A 27,988-nucleotide genomic window follows, 5' to 3' on the forward strand; every position below is an offset into this window, starting at 1 on the left:
ACTCCTTCTGTGTTGTTAACACATTCAGAGTGAAGTTCTCACAGTTGGAAATGTGAGAGGAGGCCTCTGTCCACAGGAAGTACAGCGTGAAAGTGATTGTTTACTAAACACGGAGCGTCGCATATGAAGCTTCCTGTGGTGGTGAAGTAAAATAACACATGGTTATAGAAGCTATGAATGATTCAGCTTAAAGCTGAATGTCATATTGTCCGTTTCTCATCCATTCATCCCCGTTGGACAGGATTTTTGCAGGTTCTAGTCGAATCCTGACATCTGTAGAAATATCTGCGAATGTTTTGTAAATCTGATTTAAACACGTTTAATAAACAGCATCTAATTTCTTCTTGGTTTTACGATTTTCATAATCAGACCTCCAACCGGAGATGTGACTCCATACTGGAGTCACATCCAGTATGGATGTGACTGGATGTGACTTTATTTTATAGTCTCTAAAATAAACTTTAGAGACTATAAAGCATAAGGAATGGTCTGAGTGAAGCGGCTCTGGGAGCAGCATTTATGGTGAATCTTTCCCAAACTCGTGGCTCGCATTTTGCTGCAACAGTTTTTCCTTCCACTTAGCTTTCCATCGAACAACCAGATTCTTTATCAATGTCTGTTAAGCAGCTGTGAAGTCTGCAGTCTTCGTCCTTATTGTGAAGTGATCTTTTTCTTTCTGCTCTAAATGGATTAAAATGCATTTTTGTCTTTTGTTTGTTTTTGGGGGTTTTTCACCTCGTTCGTCAGAAAGCGCGTCCGCGGATGAGGCCCTTCATTCAGCGCTCAGAGGCCCAGTACAGGAGGCCGGAGGTGCCGAGGCGGCCGTACCGGCAGCCCGATCCACAGAGAGGCCAGAACGCGGCAGCGTTGTTGTTGTCGTCTAGGAGACCGTTCCAGCTGCGGCGACGGTGAGACCCAATGGGCCCCGCTCAGACACAGCCTCATCCCTCTGGAGCGTTTCCACAGCTTGTGCTTTCCTCTCTGCAGACCTCTGCCGCCGGTCCAGCAGACGCAGAGAGAGGCTCGCCAGGCCACCTTCCTTTTCCGCAGAGGGCTCAAGGTGCGCTGCGTTATATCGCTGACGTGGATGAAATCAGACCTGACGTTTCCCAAGGCGACATATTTAATATTGCCTCGCTGTGCTGTGCAGGTTCAAGCCCAAGTACAGAAGACAAACCTTCACACTCCTCCAGTCAGAACGCGACAGTAAGTGTCTTCAGTGCGATTGGTTGGATCCATTAGAAAGAGAGGCTGGGCGTCCCTTAAAAGTCTTAAGTTCATATCTAAAATGAATGCCTTATAAATTGATTAAAAAATAAACAAACATGCATATCTGTATGTGTGACGCAGCTCTCCTGCTTGCCCACTAGGTGGCACACGTCTACAGCCGGCAGTGGAATTCTGACTGTTTCTATTGACAACCCGACAGCCAGAACTCAACCAGAGTGAGCGTTCAGTGCCACCTCCTCCGAAGTAGAAAGTTCTGTGGAGGGATAATGTATCTTAACACACCTCTGCCTCCAACAGCATATGTGTTTAACTTGCTCGTAGGCCCCCTAGTGCCTGGACGCTGCAACCGCCGCCCGTCAGCTCGGCTCCGGTTAAGGTGGAGACGGAGGAGAAGAAGGTCCCTAAAGGAGTCCCTCTGCAGTTTGACATCAACAGCGTTGGGAAGCCAGTAAGAAGACGTTCGGATGTCTTCCTTCAGGTGATTTTTTATTTCGTTTTTCCCCCCTGGTCATTCATTAGTGTCTGTATTTTTTTGTTTTTGCCTCCTCAGCAAACATCGATGACTCTGAACGAACGTTTCCGCATCCTCAAAGATCGGCGCGTCGCCACGGCGCAGAGCGGCCGGGGCAGCAGGTTTGTTACCGTGGGTTAGCCTGACGTGAAGGAAGAGATGACGCCCCAAAGACCCTCCGTCCTGCTCCGACACCGCCCCAACAACGGGACGTGTGCCGAGTTGTTGTGATGACACTGAGAGGGAAGCCTGGATGGGACAAATAAGCAGGATTCACATGGCTGCTCTGTGTTACCGGAACAGTTGGAAAAAGCTTCCATTTTCTCCTCAATGTCGGTGTATTCAACTTTTTGTGTTGTGACAACTCAGTGCAGGGGAATATTTTAAACTTTTTTTTTTTTAATCCCCGTTATGACTCAGAACTGTTAACACTACAAACACTTTTTAAAAAGCATTTTGTTTTCAGAGAAGACGACGATGTATTTGCTAGGATGGTGTGTGGGGAAAGAACGTTTTTCTGCCAGTTTTGTAAAGTTCTTTAAATAAAAGATTGTCTAAATACTGATCTTGATACAGCATCATGACCATGACTTCTGATTCTCAGTATTATTTAAAAACAATTAAAATTTTTGAGCTCTATATTATAATGCTATTCCATTATCGAAAGCATGCCTGGAGTGCTGCCTTCATTCTGTCCTACGTTTGAGAAATTCTCTAATCTCCAGTGGCAACCATTGAGCTATGCAAAACACTTGGGTGGACCTAGCCCCGCCTCCTTGGAGCTTTTCCTCTGGGATTAGTTACTTTAACTATAATTTAGACCCAAAGAGCAGCTACTGGGTTTTAAAACCAGTTCAGTCTGGAAAAAGTAACTTTAAGTGATCAAAGCTAATTAAATGTCAACTTGTCACTTAATAGCTAACAGCTGATAAGACTTACCAGCCAACAGGCCAAAAGCTAACAAGGGTGGAGTTATGAGGTGTTTTTTGTAATCCTGACCGGACACACATTGGCTGCTTTGACCAGTTGGAATGTTTAAACACGAGCCGAGCCACACAAGCACCTGAGAGCGAGTGAAACCACATCTTGGAATCGGAATATTGCTTTTATTTAAATACAATAAAATTTTGCAAAGTAACAAAACTATTGGCATATGAAATTCAAACACCATTTAACTGAACAAAAACATGGCTCACTTCATTTTGTCTGCGACTAGTGTTGGCAACACTAGGTTTTATTTTCAACTCGCTGCTCGGCAACAGAAACCCCCTCCCCTCCCCTTACACCCCCCAAATTCATTTACACTTTTCAGACTATCTTACAACAAGAGTGCTGAATAAAAATGAGGTAAGAAAGTGGTTTGAAGGTTACAGATCATGCAGAACATGCTGAACAGCAACGAAACTATTTTTGTGTAGGAGGAAGTTAAAAAAAAAAAAATCGTGTGCATCTCAAAAGAAATCGATTTACACAGCTTTTAATCTTTGGTTGACGTACGTTGAAGTATGTTGGATGATTTCACAGCTTCTTCCCCCTCCCTCCGTTGGCCCCGCTTCCCACAGGAAAACCAGTGGAGCTAAAACTGAAAGTAAAGAGGGGGGGCATGGTAATACTCTTAAATTCACTTTAAGATCAAATAAGTGGGTTTTCTTCAACTCCTCCCCCCTTTGCTGGCTTATATTAACATCTGACGTCGACAGGTGCTGTCGCCCATCAAGGCAAATAATACTTTATACTATACAAAAATGTACATTCAATTGAGCTCAAGCTATGAATTGGCAATTGCAGCGTGATATCTGAGTTAGTGTTAAACATTTGTCAGAATTTTCATTTTATTTTGCCTACATTTTATTTGTCTTCACAGAGGGCAGCCTGGGAAGAGGCTGAGCTGTTTAAACACTGTAAAACAATAGAAGAAGGAGAAGAGTCACCGGGCTACTATTTAACAGGTTTCGTGGAATTGTTCATTTTGTGGAAATAGCAGCCCTGTAATAAATAAACACTAATAACAGTAGAACTCAGGAGGACTGATGCGTGAGTTGGACTTGATGCAAGGTGACGTCAGCAGTGTTGGCGCTCCGACAGAAACAAAATAAAGACTCTCCCAGTTCTTGGATCCCGACATTGAGCAGCTAACCCCTCCCGACTCTGTCTCGTTTAAAAAAATAAGCACTTTTTTTTCTACTTCCTGTCTGTCTCTTTTTCGCCGGTGAACCCCTTTGAGCGGTTTGGGTTTGGTTCTGAAGCCGCTCCAGCCTGCTTGCCACGCGCCCCTCTCACACTTCCAGTTAGCATCTCCCCCTCTCTCTCTGTCTCAAACACACACACCCTTTGATGATTGCATTAACACTGGAAAGGCCCACAGTACAGACACGCGCATACATTTCAAAACCAGTTCACAGTCTCGCTTGCTAACGCGCACACCCACACACACACACACACACACACACATATAAGCACTGTACTTTGTGGTCAAGCTGGTGGCTAAAGACAGTTTCTTTCTTTTTAATTTCACATATACTAATTATATTAAGTTGTACAAGGAGATACTTTGTTTCTGCCCTGTGCGAAGCAGGGCAGACGCACTTCAAGCGGAGGTGACATTGGGCTGCGGTTGTTGGCCAGCGTCGAGCTGAGTCTGGGGCTGCTGAGGCTGGAGCTGCTGGGGTTTGGGGTGGAGCTGCTGGAGGCCGGGGGCGGAGGTGGAACCAGGGGTGGCGGCTGCAGCGGCGGCAGCGACGGCCGAGGTGGCGCCGGTCTGAGCCGTTAGCTGAGACAGCTGCTCGCTGTTAGCCAGAGATTTGAGCACGGCGTTCTCCCGCTCCAGCACAGAGTTCCTCTCAAACAGCTCCTTGATCTGCTCCTTCAACACCTCCACCTCCTCACGCACTGCATACATCAGATGGCTTTTCACCAGGTCCTGCACAAAACACACGGAAAGGAGCAGGTGGGTCAACAGGCCAATTATGGCGCAGCACAGAAATTACATGATTTTATTAACAGTTGGCTTATTTCAATTATTTAATAGAAAATCTGAAACTTTTTCATTTTAGCGATTGATAGCCAATGTCAACCCAAAATTCTGTTTCTTTAAGAATTGGAGGATTACTAAGAATTTTTTTGAAAAAGTAAAAAAAATGTTAGGAAAAAGTGTTGCTGAGCATTTTCTTTTTTGAACAAAATAATAAAAAAAGGCTGGGAAAATAAGCGTTCCTAGTAGTAAAGGCAAACATGGAAGACTGCATTCATGTTTTGATTCTATATATTGGAAATTTCTGACGACTTTGTTCATTTCATTTAAATAGTCTATTAATTTTTACTGTTCAGAAGGTAATAAAAGTGTTTTTTTAAAGTAAAACAACATTTTTAGAAACTTCTGTGGTGTTGAGATGAACACAATCATGAGGAGTGATGCCGACTCAGTAATGCAGCAGATAATTATTGAAGTCTGACAAAAAGCATATAAGGAGAAAGTTGACAGGAAGGAAGACATTTGGAGAAAAAGATTGCAAAAAAAAACAAAAAAAAACAAAGTCAAAAGCAATGAAAGCAGAATCACATACCGACTGTCTCCATGTCACGCTGCACTGATGCAGTAATTCATGCAAAAGGAGCCCCAACCAAATGGTACAGTAGATGGACATACTTAAAGTAGCTCCACATTTCTGTATTAAAATCAGTTTCATTTGTTCTGATGTAATATTTTAATTTTCTAACAAACTGAATAGTGGGATTTTGCAAGCTGTAAAATCCATAATTCATCTATATTTCACTCTCATGAATCTAAATAAGTTGGAAGTTTCACTTTTGGCAATGAATTAAAGAAATACATTAAAATTCTGATGATTTTAATTAGAATATTTTCTTATAGAGAACAAATAACTGATGAGCTTACCATTGCCTGTTCAATTTTATTATCAATGGCAACAATGTTGGTTCCAGAGGCACTGAAAGAAAAAAGAAAGAAGGAATTAGATCAGCTTTAGCTTCCCTGCAGAAGTTGGTCATTTATCCTGAAACAACAACAAAACACCCAATACAAGAAATCGATCTGGACAGTGTAGATAGCATCGGTCAGCGCGTACATAAAGGAAAAAGTTATTTTATAACAGAGTAAAGAAGGTAAACATCATCTTTATGACACATAATCAGTGTTAAAATTTCATAATAAAATCTGAGATTTTCTGGGCGCTGATCACACAAAGGAAGAAAACACAGAAGTGAAGAAAATGGAGAAAACAAACTTGGTTATAATGGCACAATACTTTATAGGAGGAACATCCGATATGTCCGGCAATATTTAAAGATGATAAAAAGTTAGGAAGTGGAAGGAACGGCTTTTATCTGAAAAACATGGCAAATAAAATCCAGTAAAAGAAACCGGCAGAAGTCGTCACTTAATTAGGAGCACTTAGTTGTTATTGCAGGGAACAAACAGGAAAAAAGGACACAAAATTTTACTCCGCTGTAATCTCAGTGAGTTGGTTCTACACAGTATTGACTCAGGAGGCGTGAATACAAATAGAATAAAATTTATTATCCCACAGAGGGGAAACTTAGGCGTGTAACCGCAGCATCGAGATATACAGGTTTACAGAAAAGTCTTCCAAAAGTGTTATAAAAATATATAAAACAAGATTACCAATAACAGCAATTAATAGTAATGATATACTGCACAAGATAAAGATACTGTGCAGTTATCAGAACAGAAATATTGATCAATGATTTTGATTTATTTAACCTCCTACCATTTCACAACTTGTGTTGGTTTGTCACATAAAACACTGAAGTGTGTGGATGTGAGACAAAATACGAATCCTTTTTGAAACACTGAAGTATGAGCAAAATTACTTTTCTCCACTAGAGGGCGACAGAGAGCTTTGTGTCCAGCTGCATCAGTCAGACTTGAACCAACTGTCCAACTGTTGTCCACAAACTCTCATGAGTTTCTGAAACACTCAATATTTTTGTAAGACGTGAAGCTCAATCCCAGCATGCCTTGCAGCACAGTCCCCGTCCCGTCAGCCCCTGAACCCTACCCTCTACCCCCTACTGGGGACAAGATGTCCTGTTCCTCTGCAGTTCGTCCGGCTGGTGTGCGCGAGACGGGCGGAAGCGCTCGGCTGATTGTTATCAGTGGGATGTGCTGGGGAGGAATGCTTCCCATACCTCTGCTGCCATGACGCCCCGTCACTCATTTTATTCTCTCCTTCCCTCTGATTCGTTCCTAAGGCATGACTAAGCTACATGGCCTGCCCGGCCACCTGGCCTCACATGGCTCCTGAACGCCCGCTACGAGAAATCCACTCTGTGACACACGCCCATCGCTTCAAGACATGAATTTATTTTTAATTCTTCCCCCCCCCACAGACCACATTATCCCCCCCACCCAACCACCACCACGAGAACGAACCGTTTCATAACCCAAAGCTGCGAAAAATGTGTGTTTAATTTAGGCACAGTGAGCTCTCCTAAACTTTTCTTCCCTAATGGAATTTTTTTCTTCCTCTGAGTCTATAAAATAAAGAGCTGATGGACTCTGGGTTCCACCCTTGTTGCTTCAGTGGCTTTTGACAGTACAGAAAATAAAAAACACACTTTGTACACCCTACTGCTCCGCACTGCCCCAGTGTGTTTGGGTTCACACCAGCCCACTATTTGCCTACTTCTGGAAATGACATAACTTGATTTGTAATTTGAAGAGACAATGGCACAAACAAACCACACGAAATTTCTCTTATAACTCTCCAATCAGGTCTGAGCAACACTTAATCTGCATACTCAAACATTCTCATGTTTGCGGTTAGACGTTCATCTAGGTACCCTAAAATCATTCAGATAACCGAAACTGCGACAGATCTTCTGCTGTGGTTCCTCCTCCCAGAACTCCCAATGATCTCACTTCTACAGTGAAAAAAAATAAAAAGATAGAGAGAGAGACAGAGAGACGGAGAGAGAGAGAGACAGAGAGAATGAAGTCGTCTTCCCTGGAGCTTTTCCTGCAGAACTCCTGTAATCACATCAGGGACTAGAAGACGAGGAAAATTCGAAACACCAGTGCGTACCGTCAGTGGGACTTGTGCCAGTGACGGATCTGTAACTATGGTGACCGGAAAACATCGACAACACAACAATCGTTCCTATGGAGTCGTAGAAGATTTGTGGGCTCAGATTCTTGTTGAACCCTGAAGGTTTGGGTTGATGCTCGCAACTTTAGCTGCAGATGTAGTAGTTGCACTGATGTAAGCAGAGAAACAAAAACCTATCAATGCCATATTAGGACACCATCTGGTAATTAAAGAACTTCCAAGAACAACTGGAAGTTATTTCAGGTAAGCAGGAGGAGAAGCTTCTGGAAACCACACGAGTAACTGAAGAAATTTATTTATGCTTTTGGGGGAGGAATCAGTACAGAAATCCATCCGTCCTCAACTCAGTCCCCTCAAAAGGAGACTGTTGGTACTGCAGTGTGTAAAGTTGAGCCTCTGAAGCTAATGGGCTGGGCTGAAATGAAACATAATGCTAATGTGGGTTTCAGCTTACTCTTGATTGTGCAACAGATACTTCTGTAAACCTCTACATCAACACGGCTGACATTTACAAGCTCCGCATACGGGTTCCCATACAGCACTGGCAGTTAAACAGGAATGCCAATAAAAGTCCACTAGAGATAACAAAGTATAGAAGGGCGAGAATCTCATGGGGCCAACAAATTGTTGTCATTTGTGACGGATCTGCTGATGTGTTTAAGAGCAGCAGGGTTCCCGCTGTGGCAACGCGCTTTACAGTCAGCCTTCCTGGGTGATATGACAAGAGCAGAGATTGGCAGGCGAGATCCTGACGTTATGGCGTTGCATAACCTCACCTGGTCAACGGTGATGCATACAGTACATTCACAGCCCTTCAACTTTTTCCCCTATATTGTGAATGTATCAGTAGCTGCGTTTCCATTTCAAATGAGTGCAAATATTTGAATATATTCTGCACTTGTCGTGTTTCCATTAAATAAGAAATTAAAAATCACACTGAATAAGCTTATTCATGCAATAAGTCACTAAAAATCATGGCAGCGATGAATATAAACAGTTACATGAGAAATAATAATAATAATAATAATTCATCCATGGTAGTACTGCTCCTCATCCATCAGTCATCAGAGGTGAGACATCAGCGTCTTATTCAGGCGGACAGACAATCTTCCTACACTAGGGAGCGGCTACATGTGCTGTGTATTATTGAAATTGTTCTCTGTGATTACAGAAGAGCTGCGGATTCGACATGTTTGACTGACGCACAACTTTTTATGAACGGTGCATCTTCTGACCGCACACGATCTGAAAACCCCCAAAACAAACCATCCTCCTCCTGCTACTTTCTGTCGTCTTTTTTTTTCAGAGAAATTGTCTACAATATCCCTGAGGGTAAATTCCCTCAGGGAATAACGTTTTTATCTATCTATCTATCTATCTATCTATCCATCCATCTGTCGTTTTGCCAGTAGTAACATCTGCTTTTAATCATGTGACTCGCATGATGTAAACAGATCTATTTCAATGTGGCAGAAAAACCATCTCATTGTAGCAAAATCAAAAATAATGAGTCTTTTTGAACATAGATGTGTTTCCATTGCGCAAATTTATTTTGTAGCTCCAATTTGTGCAATGAACTAAGTTTAATTGAAACACAGCTCATTACACATATACTCAAACAGTGCCAGCTTGAACAGGTAGTGAACAGGTAGTGTGGTTTTTCCAACATGTCTTGGTAGGTTTGCAGTTGTCCATAACACAGATAAACTCCATTGATAAGTTATGAGACTTTTGATTAGCATCTCAGAAGCTCAAAAGTTACCTGAACTATGACCCTAAATTCCAGAGGAGCTTAATAAGAGGCTGATGTGTAAAGAGAAGCAGCAAAAGCAAATGAGATGGATTAGCAGTGCTTGCCAAAAACTGCTGATTTAAGACTGCAACGAATGATTATCTTAGTAATCGATAATTCTATCAATTATTCTGATTATTAATCAACTTATTGAATGAAAAAATGGCACATGGTGCAGATTTTTCATTTGCCCATTTAACTATTTATATACAATATTAGAAATGCATTAAGGGATGCAAATAAATTTTTAAAAATAAAATATTTTATTGTCTCAAATGCAATAACATAACATTCTTGTAGTGAATCTTAGGAGTTTATGAGTTCTGAGTAAAACATGGTGGTTTTTATCTTAAAAGCAATATTTAATATTTTTTGTACAGTTCTGGATGGTCGGAGTATGTTTTTTTTTTCAACAAATGATCTTCTTTAGGCTGGACAGCCTAGCAATCGCTTAACCATTAACTGAACTTCAAATCAGCAATTGATTAATCACGGTTAATTGCTTCAGCCCTATTTGTATCATTCTGAACATATTGCTGTAAAATATCTCTGCTTTTTGGATATGGAGCTATTAGCATGTCCTGACAGTCATGACACCGTCATACAGCAACAGTCTTCAGTCAGAGGCCTCTTGAGACTTGCTGCAGGACTGACTGCTACTGGAGATTCTTCTTGCCCAAAGATTTTCAGTCTCAATGACCCTTTTAAGATACTTGGATAATAAGAATTACAAAAAATTATTTTCCCTTTGGAATAAATAAAGGATATTCAAATTAAATATAGTGTGGGTGTTTTTCTCATTTCAGTTGACAGACAACTTCCACTTGCGCTAAACGCATTCTTACACAAGCATGCACCATGAGTTGTCAGAGAACATAAAGAGGAAGTACAAAAATTGCAACCAAGTAAGCTTCAAAGCATAATTTGGGTGGCAATGTCATGCAAATGAATCAAGTTGTAAAACTACTGAGGGTCACATCATGTTTCTATTTAGAGCTTCGTCTCAGCAAACAAGGCATAAGGAAATCAAATGACCGGGAGCTGGTGGGTTTGTGGTGAGAACCCAAGACTGAGGGGAAAAAAAATATAGGAAGTAGTTGACTGTTTATAAACCATTTACTGAAACTTTTTCTGCTCTTATAGAGTCAGTTCTAGATCATTTCATTTGTAATTTAAAGGAAAAGTTCCCCATCATCAGAGCTGGTTGTGTCCACCTTGTAAAACATCAGGTAAAACTCACAATACCTGTTTTCAAGTTGCAGATGCCAGTTTGCCAAGTTATTTTCTTTCCATCTAAAAGTAACAAAACCCAATTGGTTAAAAAGACATTATTACAGAGGCAATTACTTGTCATCACTCTACCCATTCCTGCACGAACCTACAGACACACTCTTTACAACTACCTTCCTACAAATTTGTTTGCCTGAAGACAACTCAGCACTTCTGTTTGCTTCAAAGCACTTCAGAGAGCATCTATTGACGTTTATGGAATGAATGGAGCTCTAAGACAAATGACACAGCACCACTGTGAACACACATGACAAATAAACAAAGAGCAGACCTGCAACTATGAGGAGTTTTCCCCCCCTTTCTCTTCCATCTATCCTCAAAACACCTGCGACTGTGTGTAAATGTTGCTGAGCTGCTGGCATTGTAACCACGCTCTTGTTCAATATTTCATGTCATTTCAAGCTGTATATTTGAAATAAATGTCAAATATACAGTTATATATATTGTATGTACTAATAATTCACTATTTAACTCTAAAGTTAAAAAGTAAATAGTTCCTTTTTAGCCATTTATGTTTACTTTTTACTACTTATTTACTTTTAGAATCTTAAATTAATATGAGACAACACTTTAATTTCCCTTTGGGATCATTAGAATATTTTTGAATTTGAAAGAATTGATAGAAGAACTATTTATTAATATAGTGCACATTACATTTTCCTGTCTGCAAAATAAAGTCAGTCATGTATGAGCTGGCTGGTAAAGGAAACTTTCTTTTTAGTTGTTTTTTGTAAGTTCCTGTATTTGCCGACTTTCAGTTATGCTAAGAGAAATAACTGAAAGTTTAAACATTTTAATGGTCAATTCGTTCAGGTTTTGATTTACCCAGAAGGTAAATCAAAAACTGAATATAGTTTATGAAAACAAAATCGAAGCTGACTGGCGCAAAAAGTTTGATCAATGTCTTAGTCTCTAATAAACGTTAAATAGCTGACTATGTAGCTAGATTCTAATGGAAAGGGTGCATCACCAAAAAAATAAAAAACAACAGCTGGTTAGAATATCCATTATGTTAAAAATGGCTCAAAGGTTAAATCTGTGCTCTTCTTTGGGATTTCACTAAACCCGTTCCATGACTTCATCTTGTTACAAACAAGCCCAAGCAAAAAAAAACAAAAAAACAAAAAAAAAAACGGATAATTATGGGTCAACAACACGAGGGGTCATCAACACCAAGATCTTCAAAACACACTGGCCCAAACACATCGTTAGTTATCCCCAGCTTCCATGGAAACGCGAGCAGACTTGGGCGATTGGCGTCTCCACAACACCAACCGCTCAGAGAAGCAGAAGAAAAGCTAAATGCTTGTAACGAGGCCGCTAGCTTCATCTCCCGGCTTTGTTCTGGTTCAGTTAAAACAGACGGCACTGATCCGCTTCATGCTAAAGCTGCAGCCATTAAAAGCGAGACGTGCATCGATTATTTTTTGGAGTGTACAGTTCCTCAGTTGGCTGCTGACGGTGTGTCAGCTGTATATTCCTCTTAAAGCAGTTTCATTTCCTGTCACTCACTTATGCTTTCAGCTGTTTCTTTTCCATTTTTGTAAATGTCATCACAGCAAAGTTCAGTTCCTTTAAAGAGGGGCCCCTCGCTATTGCCCTCCCACACTGTCAGCTGGACATTTTCTTAAGATTCAAACAGCAATCAAGGAACAGAAGAAGATTTCAGTGAAAAACTGTGCTGATTGCAACAAAGCAGTCTTGAAAACATTGAGATGGCACATACAATACGGACTTTAAACCTTGTTTAGAACTACAACTTTATGGTGCTACAAGTACCACAGAGATCTGACCATCAACTTAGCACTAAAGTGAGGAAATTAGTGTTTGATCAGTTGTTGCAGCAATGCTCCTTCTTGGCAATAAAAAACACTGAACAGCATTTGGAGGTTGAGCAGCCAAGTTCATTACATAGAATGTCACTCCATAAACTTATTTCTTCTACTGACTTTAGCATCATCTTCCGGAAAACAATGAGCAAACGGGAATACTCTGGTTTCATAGCGTATGGAGTGAGAGTACACAGAGACCCTCTGTGGGTGTGGAAGTTTACTAAAAGTAAAGTTCACGGATCGCCACTGGTTGAAAAATTTAACCTGGATATGTCCTGGCATTTAGATCGCCTCCTACGATAAGATTCACACCGTTTTCGCAAACTCTGTTTGTGCAGCAATCGGGGTAGCATGCTCCACATGTTCTCCACACATTGACCTTGTGGTCCAACTGAGAAAGGCAAAATCTGATTCATCACGAAATGCGACTTTCCTCCTCAAATTTCACTATACATGCTGCCGATATCAATGCAAACTGTCCTGATGGTAAACGGTAGTTATGACCCATCCCGGCAGCCCTAAGAGGCTGCAGACTATGTCGGCTTGTCTGAGTAGGGAGTTGACGGCCAATGGTCTGGTGAACCTGCAGAAAACAACCTTTGGTTCTCAATTGTTACGGAGTGAGGACAGTCTTTTTGTGGTGTTGTCTTTTTGGGACAATCACTTAGCGCTCTTCTATATGTAATTTGGCATCAACATGGACATCGTCCGTGGGTCAAATCCTGTATTCAGTAAGTGTGGGGAGCACTGGAACTACTACAAACATTAACCATGAAAGAAGAAAAAAATGTGTGGGACATTTCCTCAATTTTTATCTGACTAGTACTAAACTCAAGTGATTTAAATGCAGTTTTGTTGATGCCTAATTAAACCACAAAGGTGAGTTTTGTCAGTAAAAAGCAGGATTCAGAGCTTTAGCACAAACACATCAACATAAAACATCTGCTTCTAGTAAATGTATCCTGGGTGAGCTGCATGCAGAAAGAGTACCATAAAATGAAAACTGACTGGCAGACAGACCAGTATATTCATAACCTCTTCCTAATGAAACCAGTCTAACAGTCACTCTCTATATTTGGTTCTTTTTGGTTGGATATGCAGAGCAGTGAAGACAGCAGATCCATTTTGTCTCCAATCAAACTGAAGCCGCTTCTCTTCCAGCTCCAGAACCAAGACAAGACGTCTTCCTGGGTCTGACTTTCTGAAATAACTATAAAACTGAACATGTGTTTACCTTCTTCACAAGAACAAAACAAGCCAAGCACCTCCTTGTTCTGTTTGGTGGCAAACATGAACCCTTGTTTGAGCCCACGGTCATTAAAAACCTTTTCAGGCTCGGTTTGATTCAACACAAACGCTTTTTGGATCTTTGAAACTGTAAGTGCAGGACCTGGAAATGTATTCATACCACTATTTTACACATTTTGTCATGCTACAACTAGAAACCTAAATATATCGCTAATGACACTTTGTGAAGGTAAGCAAAGCGTGTAATTCAGAACACGCAGGAGCTAACTGGTGATCAAGAGTCCGAACCTGTGTGATCAAATCTGATTTCTAACGCTGTTGCTGTTTCTGGCCTCAGAGTTTTGTTAAGCTACATTAGAGAACAAATGGCTTCAAGGTTGCTTCTGGTCAGATGCTGATCAACATACAGAATGCTATGTTTATCCAAAAACTCACTCCACACATTGCCATGGTGAAACATGGTGGTGGCGGTATCATGCTGCATGGATTCTTTTTAATCAGCAGGGACAGGGAAGCTCAAGCTAGTTGGAATTGCTGAGCCAGTCAGAACTACATGTTGGTGTGTTGGAATGGCCCAATCAAAATCCAGACTTCAATCTAAAACGGCACTGATTGCACTTTTCTGTCCAATCACTGATCTTTAAAAAGCCTGACTTGTAGATACCGTGATTTTTTTTGTCTGGAAATTTGCTAAACATGGGGGAAAAGTTGGTAGCAGTGGGGTGACTATTGCCAATAGCAAATGTGCAGATGTGACCAGGTGGGTAGTGGCTGATTTTCAGATCTACTCCTGCATTGGCCGATTGCTGAGCTCCCAAATTTAAGACAATCGGTGAACTCCTACTTAAATCCAGTTGAGCATCTGTGCTAATCTAAGTTTGAGATACTCTCGAGGGAAAGGGCCAAAAATTCAGAGATATACCCCAAACTCACATTGAAGGATTTTTAAAACCATTATAAATACGATTTAAGACTTATCATGAAAGAAATGCACAAAGTATATTTTTGCATAAGTCAAGGGACCAGAACTGTGAAATTGCTTGGGTCCGTTTTGTGGCTCTTGGCAGCAGCTTTGCGTTTCTCACACTGACAATGGTTGTAAAGTCTTAAACCCCACAATGACAAGTTTTCTTTTCAATACAGAATGGACGTAGCATCGTTATGGGTTGGCAACAGAAGCGAGTCAGTGGCGAAGATGAACTCTGATAAATTTACACTTGCAGACGTAAAAAAGCTAGTTACCATAAACGGCTAGTTATCGGTAGCCTGAATCACCTCGAGTCACACTACGCGGTGAGTGAAACTCAAACTTTTGCCCGATATAAAAGGCCCACGAGAAAACACCAACATAAGATATACAAGGCTAAATAGTCTTGCCATGACAAAATTTAAGACCATGTTTAAAGCCAACTTATGTTTTCTTGAATGAATTTAAGACATTTTAAGGTTTTAGACATAAATGAATTTAAAACTTAATGATATGGAAAATGGAATATATATATATATATATACTACTTTTCAGGTTTTATTTTTACCCAAACAATATCCAGAATTTGTAGACAGCTCCATATTTATGTGCTGTTTTAGACAGAATCCTAATAAAAATATTTCAAGGGGAATTACTTTTTATATACAATTCCCACTAAGGATCTCTTACTGCTGCTCAAAGTGCCTCCAAGTGTTTAAAAGATTAATAGAAAGAAGTGAAATTCCCCCCATAAGGACTGGTTGAACTGGTTTTTAATCCGATTACCTGTCTGACCATTTGAGTTGGCCTCTCTGGACTCCATGTACTTTTTTTCTTCTTTGAAACTCAAGAGGAGAGCAATTATCCTGGTGGATAGCTCTATAGAAACATTAGCAGAGCTTGTGAAAGCAACGCCTTGTCATTCCTTGAGCGACAAAGGTGTTATATGATGTCACAGGAAGCTCAGGAGAACGACTGCAGGGAATTAACAGGGCGAGACAGATCTTATTGAGACGGCCGGCGGCCAGCGCTGCGTCTGCTGCCAAGCTTTGTTTCCAAATTCAATCCATGCACGTGTCAAAAAGCAAAGCTCACTGCTGCTGAACACTGCACGCGCTTTGTTACACTCTGGCAGGCCGGCCCTGTCCAATCCAGCTCGGTACTGTACCTATCGCTGTGAGCCTTTGAGTCTCTTAATCTGCTTCCAGACTGGAAGGCCTGGTAGAAAGCCGTGGAGGGGTTCCTGTGTCAACCACATCCGAGGAAGAGAGAGGAGAGAAGAGAAGAGAAACAGTGAAGAGAGAGAGAAAACAGTGAAAACACACCGAACTGATTCTGGAAATGCTTTTACCAACTTAAAATCCCATTACAAGACTCTAATGTCGCTGTGGTAACCGTGTAATATCGTCAGTGTGACGCTGAGGGCGATCAGAAAACGTCACGCTAAAGTGGAATGAAGCAGGAATGGATGCTGAACTTTATGGGCCTCCTTCCTCCAGCCGGTTCACAAGTTAAGTTCCTTCCTTCATAATTTCACATGTTAAGTTCTTAACATGTGAAAATGTTAAGAATTTGAAACAAGACCGCTTTCAAATATTGGAGCTGGAAACATTTTGGTATGAAAAATATTTGTACAATCAGATATTCTGCACTTTTTAAACCAGACATTGAGAATAAAATCAGACATGACAAAATATCAGGATGTTTATAACTGAACAAACAAGGAACATCTGGTTTAGACTTTTAACCTGAGATGCATTATCAGCTGGTGTCCAGAACTGGTTGATACTTAGATTGATTGGCTCAACGGAAACTGAAAACTGAATCCCTTTTTCTGAACTCCGATCCAGAACTGAATGGCATTCTGGAGGATGTAGGCAGGGGAAAGGGTTTAGAATTTGTTATTGTGACAGAGCAAAGTTTGCTTAAAGATAAATAACGGCATGGAGTGAAAACTGTGGATAAAACAGGAACGGTCATGCCACCAGTTTGGCAGTATTTCAGATATTCAAGACAAAAAAATAATCAATAAATAGCAATATGAAATGCTTATATTGTGACATTTCTTAAGCCACATTGTCCTGTCCTACTTTTTAATTATTTTGTCTTAAATTAATAATCGTCTGCTCTCTGACACGCACACAGTGGGACATCACCCCTTACTGTACAGAAACACTCCATTGTTTTCTTAAAAACTATGTTTGCATCAGAAACTAATAGAAAACATTGAAGAAATATTCAAAATGCAGTTATTTTTGTTTCTTTTTTTTTTTTTTTTACAGAACTAAACACGACTAAAAGCCGTATTGACACATTGAGGCTTTATGAGAAGCAGAAATCGGAAACAAATCCCCGATCGTCACATTCCTACATTTACTTTTAGTTGGTTACAAGGACACTGTGTTCCATAGCAAGGGATGGATGTTGGGGGTGGGGAAGGAAATCCCCCCCACTCCTGCCCCGTTGACCCCCATGCACTCACTTTACACACACACACACACACACACACACACACACACACACAGCTTGGTCGTCTTTTACAAAACTAACTGGTCCCTTCCCACCTCCACACGTGCACACACACAGACTGTGGAGTTGATCTACAGCATGTGTGTGAATATTACTGCAGCCAAGGCTCTTTCCTAGAAACTTCTGGCACAAACTGCCTCTGACACATTACCTAATGACTAAACACTCTCGCTCTCTGCTACAACTCTGCTTAAAATCACTTTGTGGGCATTGGAGCAAAAAAAAAAACCTGCGCACATCCACACGTGTGGCAGACGCACACCTCCAGAGAGAACTCCCCTCCTCCGCAGCTGAAACTGAGAGCTCTGTACGTCTCCGCTATCGGCCCAAATCCACCAAATCAGATGACTCAAAGTCCTCCTCAAGAACCCGAGTCATCGTTCTGCTGTTTTTGAAGCAGCGAGCGCTCGCTTCTCAATGCTGCTCTTTGTGAGTCTGAAACACAACATGTCAATATCGTTTATGAAAGCCGCTCTTTGTGAAAAGCCTGCATCGAACGGTGCCAAAATGTGAAATCCAAGAGCTAATATCAGAAATGAGGAGGATGGAAGGAGGAAAAACAAAACAGAAATAAAGAAAAAGACGAAGCATATATTTAAAGCACATAAAGACTCTGTTTATCCCTCCATTCTTTATGTTTAGAGCTCATGGTTTAAAGCAGATAAAAATGATATATATATATATATATATATATATATATATATATTTTTTTTTTTTTTTTTTAAATCCCCAAAAGCAAGCCGAAGACCAAGCAAAAAATCAATATAACTGTTTTTTTGGCAAATGTTTGAAGGTTCATGTCACCCAATCAGAACATGATNCCTCACTTTCACTCTTCAGCAAATCATAACGACTCATTTCTAACTAGGACTGTCGCAATAAGCAATAAATCAGTTCATCACATGATAAAACAAGCTCAACAATTTCCATTACCATGATTTATCGTTTTTTTTTGTCTTTCTACCAAAGCTAGTGGTAAAAGTTTTCAGTGTGGCAAAATTATCATTCATCGCAGTAACTTCTGGGACAATTTCTTGTCTGGAAAAAATGTGTTGCCATCTTGAAGAAGCTTATTTCAAATATTTTTTTCCAAGAAAAATATTTGTGTTTGTGGAGCTATAATGCTGTGCCACATAGTGGGTCATACAGTCACCCAAAACATAATAAATCATTTTATCATCATGATCTTTACTGTTATTACAATAGCATAGCAAAATGGACTATGGGAGTCCCATAGTTTAAGCATGTACTCTAATCTGCTCAATTGAGCTAAAAAGGATTAAACATATTTGGTAACACTGAGACCACTATGAATTCTGTCATGCAGTCAGATCTTAAAAAAATTTTAAAAACAGAATTCATAGGTTTTTTTTTTATCATCCTTATTTTATCCTTTTATCATCCGATCACAATAGTACCTCAAAATATCATGATAAAACGCTAAAGTCCATACTGCCAACTCCTACTGGAGAGTAATCTTTATTAATTATTTGATTACTTTATTTCCCAAACATCAACTTTACTGAGAATCTAACTTATCTAGCGCACACAACAACACACCCCAGTTAAACCTTGAACTGAGTGACTGTCATACTGGGCGTGGAGGTGATGACTGAAGCCGAGTCGGCAGACCTTCAGACCAGCCGGATCGGTCCGACCAGACCGACACATCTTTCTCTGAGGAAACGGCTCAGAGGATCCACAGAGCATGTCAAACCCTCCTTGTTTACACAGAGAGCGTTCACACACACACACTAACCTCTCTGTGAGGTAACTCCAGATAAAAATGTGCCCACCGAATGTCATATGATGCGAGCGGAGGGCCTCGGTGGTGGAAGCGGGGAGCGAGCTGAGGAATATCAAGTGAATAGGAGGTGGAGAGCTGAAAACAGGATGTAGCAGGGAAGAGTGGAGGCCACGGAGGGAAAAACACAGTTGCACACGCTGTCCTGGTGTCACTGTGACACCCACACGTCCACAGCAACACCGAGACCAGGAACAGGAACCGTTAGCGACCCCCAGCTCAGAGCTGTGGGTACGGCTAGCCCAGCGCGATCCCTGCCTGCCAAACCTCATCTGATAAAAGATTAGATTAAAGATGCACCGATCCGATATCAGCATCTCCGTCAATCCTGATACCGACAAAAAATTCTAGACTGGGTGTCATGACAATATGCCCCATCCATAAGGGCAAATATTTCAGTCTAATTCTATGCTTTGTGCTCTGAGCGACATCATGCTTTATTAGTCATTACATTTAGTATTTCTAATTGCTCTTTCTGAACCATTTAAAAGAAAATTTGTTGCAGTTTATTTTTTACATGTTCGACCAAGGCAGTCCACTTATTGTTTCTGTCAGTTTTGGTTTCTTTAATTCAGTAAATGTACCTGTGTTTAAAAAAAAAAGAAGAAAAAAGTTTTAAGTCAATTCAGTACCACTTTTCTGTATCAGACTGGCATCAGCCGGTTTTGCACTTCAGATAACTTTTTCTTGAATTTTTATAAGTTTCTGTTCATCTCTTTAGAATGGCTATAAATATATACAAATTATTCCATCATTAGTAACCATTTCATTACCAGTAAGACCACTATTTTTAATTTCAGCGGTAGCTTTTGCAGAGTATAGTCTTGCATTTTTAGATGTTTGGCTGAAAACATGCTCACAGTTCACCACTGAAATCAACCATCTGAACCAAAATAGTCTCTGATACCAGATGAGCAAACCAATTCAGAGCACAAGATTATCATTCAGTAATATTCACTAGCAGCAGCAAGGCCTCTGATTGATCACCATCAAAGTTCCCCAAATACATTGCAGAGAAACAAGAAACAACGCGTCATAACGAGACAACAAGTTGGCCGACACCCCCCCACCCCCCTGTTATCAGGAGAATAGGGGCACAGTGGAAAGAGCACTGCTGCAGACATGATAGAGCCCCTTCCTCTTATCAGCATGGGAGACGAGACCCGACTACAAGCTAAACATGTCTGGACACAAGCACAATGAAAACCTGGTTACAGAACCAGAAGGTCTGCTGCTGGTCACGGTGTAATAACTAGCTGGTGTTAAATATTAGATGGATATCGAAGCTGATTTAGACAAAGCGTTGATGACTTGCTCTGCTACAGCCTCGTCTTCCTCAGACTGCAGAGGCTAAACAGGAAGTTCAAACCAGTTCCATAGCATTTCAATATAAACAAACTTTAAACAAATTGACATGAGGAAGAAAGAACACAAACTGCTTTAAGTCACCAGGCCTTCAAAATCCTTCCATCGTATCAAAGCAGCAGAGGATAGAGTTTTCTCTGAAACTGCCCCTCCTCCACCTGCTGCTGCACCTTGCCTATCATGTGACTGAAACAAAAAATGCTGCACTTCATCCTAGCAAGAAAGATAAATATGGTTATTATATTTACATACAGCTAGGGGTTTATCATTATTGTGAAACATTTCTTATAAGAATTTTGATTTATTTTTGTCTTGATAAACATTTACTTTCCAAAGGGAAATTAAATATTGCTGTAGCTCACTAATTTAAAAAAATCTTCAAAGAATAACTTTAATGTGGGACTTTAACATTTTAATTTAGATCAGTCGAAAATAGTGTGGTCCGTTTTTGTTGTTTTTTTAAAGGTACGCATTTAACCGCGCTGTGGAATTTAAACATGCCGTCTGAATTAGTGTTTCATTGAGTTGTCTGAGCGCAAGTGAATGCAGCACAGAAAGCTCTGCTGAGGTACCAACTCTCCCCTCCCTCTTGTGTTTGGATGAAAGAGAGCAGAGAATGAAAACTAAAAAGAACAGCTGAACATGTCAGTGTTGCTATGCCAACATGCTTTTAATCCAGAAAGTTTTCCTTCTTGCCCTTTTTGGTCATTTACGCAGCATTCGCACTGAATGGAGACGTCACAGGTTTGCAAAATGTGACAGAGAGAAGTTGAACACTTCTAAATATGAAGCTGCATGGCAGAAAACCAGCTGTACACGATACAGAAATGGGGAACTTTTTCTTCCCATTCAAGCTGGATCAGTAGAGGATGGAGCGTACAGCTGCAGATTTAGTAGAAGTTGGACTTTTTAAATCGATCTTCATCTGGATCTGTGCGCTGGGATGAAACAGAGCATGAAAACTAAACCAGAACACTTTCAGTTTACAACAACATCAGGCAGAACTTGCTGTTGTCCGTCATAATCCAAATCGTTCACAGCTACTACTTGTTGATTTTAAAGTTCTTGGAATTGACTAACTTAATAGTTCAAATACTCAATTGGATAAACACGAAATCATGAAAATGTACACAATTTTCATGATTAAAATTATATACAATTTAATCATTATAATTTTATAAATTTTAAAATTATATAAATTTGAACCATGAACTGCCACTAGTTAAACTAAAATATGCAATGAATTTTCATAGATTTTTTGTGATCAGTTCATAAATGTAGCAGATATAATATCCTGAGACATCAGAGTTTTTAAGCTAGACACAATAGGCAACATTTTCAATTCAAAAACTTTTTTTGTGGCTAAAATATTAAAGAAACAGACATACGAGCTCAAAAACAAAGATATATTTTTATTTATTTATTCAGCCATCAGACTGGTGCAAAATGTTAATCTAGTCATTTGGCTTTCAAGTGTTTCAGAAAGCCTGATTATTAATTTTAGAAATGTGGACTGTGAACGCTGACGTTAGCATCTGAGCTGCTGCTGCATGTTAAGCACTGAGATGCTATTTTAGGCTTCAATATCTTTACTGACAGGCTAACTGCTGTTAGCACAACAACAGCATTTTTCAGAGGCCAATCATTTCGTTATTTGAAGCAGAAACGATCCCTCCAAGAGAAACTGCTTCATCATCCATCTTTATTTACCAATGTTGCTTGTGCGTCAGATTTACGGGCATACCAGAAACACTCGAATACAAAGGTTCCGGTCTGAACTTTTGTATCATTATTGTGATCAGTTCATAAATGTAGCAGATATAATATCCTGAGATATCAGAGTTTTTAAGCTAGACACAATAGGCAACATTTAAAAAAAAATTAAATAAAATTAATTGCATTAAAATTTGTAACTTGTTTAAGAATCAATTAGAACTAATTAATTGAAATTAACTCTTTATAGCACTGCCCGTAATCAGAATGCTTTCCCCAAAAATTACCATATTATACATTTGCTTAGTATAACAAAACAAAATTAAACCAATGATATACATAGAAGCATTGGAACTATAGTTAACTGTGTTATTTAGCATCTGCAGGAATAATTGTTGCTTCTTTGTTTCAAATATCAATTAATTGAGGCATATGTGTTTTGGTTCTATATGCCATCATATGACATTAATTCAATAGGAATTATCTCGATCTCTAATGGAAACTGGTTAACTCACAAGACACCACATGAGAATAAATAATTGATTTAAAAGAGAAAAAAAAGACTAATTAGAGTTTAAAATTAGTTCCAAGCTCAATAAACTACCCACATCAACGTGAAGCACAATAAAACTGTTACTGCCAGGACTCTACAGGCTGCATTTCCTGCCTGCTCTAGATTCTGGCACCTCTGTGCGACTGTAAATGGAAACCACTGAGAGATTTCAGGCACTGTATCATTTCCGCTTATGTGTGCCATCTACTACAGCTGAGAACTGAGAGATTACTTCAGGAAGGAGAGTGTGCTTGTATCTGGAGATAGTAAAAGCCAACGGCGTCCATAAGCGTTAGCTGCCAGAAGTCTTTACCTTTACATATGTTATAAAAGGAAAGAAAGAAAAGAAAAGAGAAGGGTCTTTGGTTCTTAACTGTGTTTGTTTAAAAGCACTAAAAAGCTCAGGTAAAAGTGCAAACCCTGCTGTCACGAGTGTGGCAACACAAACTCAAACACTCTTTGCTTGTTTATATTCCAAAGTATTTTTCCTGAGCAGGAACTGGCTTATTAAAAGGTCAGGCATGCAGCTCATTTACAGGAGGCCGCGATTAGCCCAAGGCTACCGGAACAGTGAGCTAAGTCACAGCAACGAGGGCTACGTTTTCTTTTTTTTAAGCTGTGCCTTAAAGCCATCAGAAAACACACACACACACACACACACACACACACACACACCATCCTGGGGTCTGTGTTAGGAAACAGAAGAAGCGGCTTTGGGCAGGTTCAATTTGTGAAGTCTGTCCACCCTTTTTTTTTTTTTTTTTTAAAAAAAGGCATGCATTGCCGTGGCAACACACACTGCAAACCTCAAGATAAGAGATCGCCTGTGTCAGAGCAGCATGTCCGGACCAATAAATTGTTAGGCGGATGAAACGAAAAAGTGACACCGGCGCACACTGAGCGAGAAAAGTCTGTCAGAGTGAAACTATTCTATACAACAGGAAGCGCTCACGTTGTCTAAAACAGGCTGCTTACTCCACAACTTGTTCCAGATTAGCACTTAAACCCGGGGTTTCCTCTCGAAAAAGGTCTCACGTATTCGAGTGAAATATCTTTTTTTTTCTTTAAATGTAACACCTATTTTTAACAAATATGATTAAGAGAATTGGTTGGTAGTGGTAGCTGTCATTTGTGCACTCAGGTGGATAATCTACACTCCACATGTCTGACAGTTTTTCATTTTGCAGTCGTTACATTTTCCTTCTTGCTCTTAGTGGTTTAGGAAGTTAAAGTCTTTTTAGTTAGTCTTTTTAAAGATGCACCAATCGACAGACTAGGAACCGTAACAAGACGATCTTTTCTTTATCAGCTCTGATTGGTGATCATCAAAAACTAATCTACTTTTCCCCCTTTTTATTAATTAGAGTTTATTGTTTGTCACTGTGTACATATACAATGAGATTAAAGCCAGCTCCACAGCAGTGTGAAAATAAATCAGTGGCGTCTGAACTTACTGGCAAAAATCAGGAAGTTAAACGCATAAGGGGGCCACAAAATGTGCCTCTTTTTATTTCATCTGCTCAATAATAAAAAAATATAGTAAATTTTCTGTTGAAAGCGGACCAGTAAATCATTGTAGATACAAAAAAACAACATTATAAAAGTCATCAAAGTCATTAGAATCTATTCATATTTTGAAGATGATGTTATTTAGCGGTGAATGAAACGGTGTCTGCCTTGCATCAGCCAGCGGTACTTGCAGGCCAGATTTGCTCCATTCTAGAACTGAGGTTAGGCTGCCCAAAATCCTTCAGAGGGCCGCACCCCTGCATTAAACGCATCAGAACAAAGGACTACCACCATTTGTCCCTCTATAAAAGCATCAACTAACGTCATGTAGCGTTTTAAGAAACAGATGAAGATAGTCTTGTAAATCTTTCATTTCTTGTTGGATTCAGAATACTGATATGTGTGAAGAAAACCAATTATTGGTACAAATCAGGGAAAAACAACCTAATCGGTGCATCTGTTTTTGTCAAATCAAACTTATGTGTGGCTAGTCTAGATGCCCTTTTCCCTGGAAAAAAAAAAAAAGAAACACATTACACTTGCAACACTCAAACACTACCATACACACACAGAGAGGCTCTGAGTTGTAAACAAGAGGTTTTCTATATTCAACAGCTTGTTCCTTGCACTGGCCTCAAGTGTTGATTCTCTATCATTTTTTTTTCTTTTGGCCCAAACTAGAAACCAACATTTTCTTCCTGCGCTCCACTGCATTCCCCTCCCATCCATCTGATTTGAGGTGAAGGTAAACCAGGTCCTTCACCTGATGAGATAAATGAGCAACAAGTGCTTCCTGTGATCTGCGTGGTACATTTCTTTCCAACCTATGTTTCTGAACTGAGCTTGTAACAGGGAGAAACGCCACAGTTGACAATGATCCTGTCAGACTCGAGAAAACCTGCAAACACTTCACATAAGAAAGCAGGAATGTGTTACCTGTCCTCCTCCCCGTCGACAGGTAGGATTCCAAACAGGCTTGTGACAGGAGTGGAGAGCTGCAGGGTCTCGGGCATGAAGTGCTTCCCGGCATCCCTCCCAGACACAACCGGAGACTGTGCCGCTCCCTCTGACTTCCTTCCGCTTGCCTCCAACTGTCCAAACCCGGTGGCGGAGAGGCCCTGCACCCCCAGTATCTCTGGAGTCTTGGTGTGGGCTATCAATCCAGGAGGCAAGCTGGAAGTCGTAGCATTTGGCATGGTTGCACTGGAGGCACTGAGCACAGCGGCGGCAGCAGCGGCGGCAGCAGCGGCGGCCGCGGCGCCCACGGGTGCACTGGAACCCACTCCGACTGCAGGCACGTTTTGCACACCGGTAGCCGCGGGGTGGCCCATGGGCTGAGGTTGTACGGCTGGGGCGTACTGACTCGCAGTCTGAAGCGGGAGTAAAACGGGGACTCCAAACCCTACAGTCTGAGGCGCTGGTGGTCCGGCAGATACAGCCCCCGCCACCGCTGGGCCAACATCTCCAGCCTGACTCACTCCAGAAGCCGGAGTCGGGATGTGTCCGCCAGATGCAGCAGAGAGGCTCGACGCCGGAAGAGCCTGTTGTCCCCCAGGAAGTCCTGCAGGTATGGATGCAGGCTGAGGCTGCGGGTAATACTCCTTTTGGTGCTGTGCCAGTCCAGATGACTGGCTGGTGATCAGGTGGACTCCGGGAACCGGCTGCTGGGGCACGTAAGGAGGAGGCATCATTGGGGACTTCTGTATGTGGACCTCAGAGTGGGGCAGACCGTTCTGTCCAACGGGAAGCACACTCTGAGCCGCATGAGGCTGAAGACCTCCTATGGATGACTGAGAAGGAAGGGTTACGGGTTGCACACTGGAGAAGGAAGTGTGTGTGGCCAAAGTACTGCCTGCATGCTGCTGGCTGCTGTAGCTCTGATGCAGAACCTGCGGCAGTAGCGAAGAGTGAGACCCATCCGCCATGGACCCCAAACCGGGACCAGAGTGAGTAGCCGGGGACACTGTGGACCCCACTGAAGGTCCAAGCCCGCTGTCCCTCTCTGCAGCAGGGTCCAGGGTTACACTGCCGTGTCTTATGCTGTCAGTCCCCGAGTCCTTCTCATAGAACTCTGTACACATCCACCTGCCTCTCCGGAACGGTTCTCCGGTACCATGATCCAGTTTGATGACCCTGAAGCGTGATGAGCAGCTCACCGTGGAGGTGGCAGAGCTGGACCCTGCAGCAGGCTGGGAGGTGTTGGCTGACACGCTGGGGCTGGCTATAGCTGGCAGCTGATGCTGGACCCCTCCAGACGGAGTCATGAGGGGTAACCCAGGTGTCGGGGTAATCCCCAGCTGGTTCTGACCGCCATGAACCGAACCGGAGCCTGCAACCTTCCTCAGTTCGGTTGTGTTACCTCCCGGCCCAGGCGGCGGAGTGGCCTGAGGTGCGTTTGCTGGCGCCTCCGCCTCTCCGACGTTATTCAGAGCTTCGTCGGAGGAACTCCTCTCGCACGCGGGCTCGTACTCAGCTCGCGACACGTCGTATATTTCCGACGACATGTCCTCAGTTCGCGACTCGTCCGGGTCGTCTAGACTCTCGGTGTCGTCGGCGGCCCCCACGGCCGCCACCTGGGCCTGAGTCACGCTTGTGATCTGAAAGCAGCTCTTCTTCTTGGCCGGCATCTTCGACATGTTGGCCAGTCGGATTCAGGGTCCCGTATGGCTGTGTGTTTTTTTTGTTTGTTTGTTTGTTTTTTTTGTTTTTTTGCTCCTCCCTTCAAAAAGAAGCGAGCTGGTGGAAGCTTTCTGTCTTATTTCCAACACTCGGGTCTGGTTTTCCTCTTCCTATTTAGCTGTAATCAAGATGAATCTGCGCCATCCTCTTCCTCTCTCGGTCTCCTGTTGCGTTTCATGAAGCTGAACGCCACACTCCGCGTCTCCTTGTCCAGCAGTAGGGGTCCTGACACCGCCGAAAGCTGCTTGGATGACGACTGGTACAGAATTTAAAGTCAGCCCGGACCGGCCTGCTACTTCCCCGGCTGTCCACTCGTCGGCCGGCCGTTGTCGCAGAGTGTTCCCAGCTGCAGGAGCTACTTTGAGCTAAGGAGGCCCCGCAGCCCTTCACTCACTGAGCTAGCTAACAATTCAAGCCAAGTGGCTGCCGCCGCACACTCCCCCTCTACGTCGGTACAAGTATACGAGACATCTTCACGAAAGCGTACCTACGTCTCAGCTACTTCCCTGGCGTCAAGACGTCCGTCGAGAACACTTTACTTTGTTACTATCTATAGTGGAAGAGCGAACAGACCTCAAAACGTTCCGCTTGAAACAAGTGATAATCTTAACAGCGCCGACAGCTCCCTCCCTCTCTCCTGACAAGATGGCTATGTTGTGTGGAACCGCGCTGCATCGTGGGTAAGCAGCGAGCGCAGCGCAGGAGTGTTTACGTACGGCCAGTTTGTGAATCACTCCTCCTGCTGCTTTCAAGAACCGTCGGAAAAACTGCTATTATCGAATGACTAATCACCTTAGTGTGTTAACAAGCAGTGAATATGACTGAGGTAATCTCAAGTACTTACTTTACTTTACTTTACTTTACTTTACTTTACTTT

The 27,988-nt window shown here is 41.7% G+C and overlaps 2 protein-coding genes and 1 long non-coding RNA gene across 5 annotated transcripts in view; 2 read left to right on the plus strand and 1 right to left on the minus strand.

Annotated features, from left to right (window-relative positions):
- The window catches only part of LOC106946417 (uncharacterized), a 3,760-nt gene extending 3,417 nt beyond the window's left edge, over positions 1-343 (plus strand). The window contains exon 2 of the long non-coding RNA XR_001424766.1: positions 253-343. This is a non-coding gene — a long non-coding RNA (uncharacterized LOC106946417). The remainder of the gene's footprint in view (positions 1-252) is intronic.
- LOC106946277 (UAP56-interacting factor) overlaps positions 1-2,319 on the plus strand; it is a 6,482-nt gene extending 4,163 nt beyond the window's left edge. The window contains exons 4-9 of one of the 2 annotated variants that reach the window (XM_015030497.1): positions 748-908; positions 988-1,060; positions 1,151-1,206; positions 1,371-1,445; positions 1,552-1,708; positions 1,781-2,319. In XM_015030497.1, coding sequence (XP_014885983.1) covers positions 748-908; positions 988-1,060; positions 1,151-1,206; positions 1,371-1,445; positions 1,552-1,708; positions 1,781-1,882 — 624 coding nt within the window. In that variant the 3' untranslated portion in view covers positions 1,883-2,319. The remainder of the gene's footprint in view (positions 1-747; positions 909-987; positions 1,061-1,150; positions 1,207-1,370; positions 1,446-1,551; positions 1,709-1,780) is intronic. The other variant, XM_015030504.1, reaches the window with a different exon arrangement.
- A 508-nt stretch (positions 2,320-2,827) lies between these two features.
- LOC106946210 (TSC22 domain family protein 2) lies at positions 2,828-27,987 on the minus strand. 2 transcript variants are annotated; one of them, XM_015030411.1, is made up of 4 exons: positions 25,369-27,987; positions 16,128-16,202; positions 5,637-5,688; positions 2,828-4,661 (listed from the first exon to the last, which is right to left on the minus strand). In XM_015030411.1, exons 1-4 carry the CDS (start codon positions 27,066-27,068, stop codon positions 4,329-4,331), a joined length of 2,160 nt encoding a protein of 719 aa, XP_014885897.1. In that variant the 5' UTR covers positions 27,069-27,987; the 3' UTR covers positions 2,828-4,328. The 2 variants fall into 2 exon arrangements, with proteins under 2 accessions (XP_014885897.1, XP_014885908.1); XM_015030422.1 differs by lacking the exon at positions 16,128-16,202 and having other exon boundaries at positions 25,369-27,984.
- Position 27,988: the final 1 nt, after the last annotated feature.

Source organism: Poecilia latipinna, unplaced genomic scaffold (genome assembly GCF_001443285.1).
Source record: "Poecilia latipinna isolate Pla-1442-1.1 unplaced genomic scaffold, P_latipinna-1.0 Scaffold12, whole genome shotgun sequence".
In the NCBI taxonomy this organism is placed as follows: domain Eukaryota; kingdom Metazoa; phylum Chordata; class Actinopteri; order Cyprinodontiformes; family Poeciliidae; genus Poecilia; species Poecilia latipinna.

What these genes read in the sequence shown, in the direction of transcription:
- LOC106946210 (XM_015030411.1), bottom strand. Translation starts at nt 27,068, where the DNA reads ATGTCGAAGATGCCGGCCAAGAAGAAGAGCTGCTTTCAGATCACAAGC. An exon ending in GTCGACGGGGAGGAGGACAG is followed by an intron (nt 16,203 to 25,368) that starts GTAACACATTCC and finishes TGGTTGACACAG; the next exon opens with GAACCCCTCCACGGCTTTCT. An exon ending in TCAAAGGCTCACAGCGATAG is followed by an intron (nt 5,689 to 16,127) that starts GTACAGTACCGA and finishes TTTTTCTTTCAG; the next exon opens with TGCCTCTGGAACCAACATTG.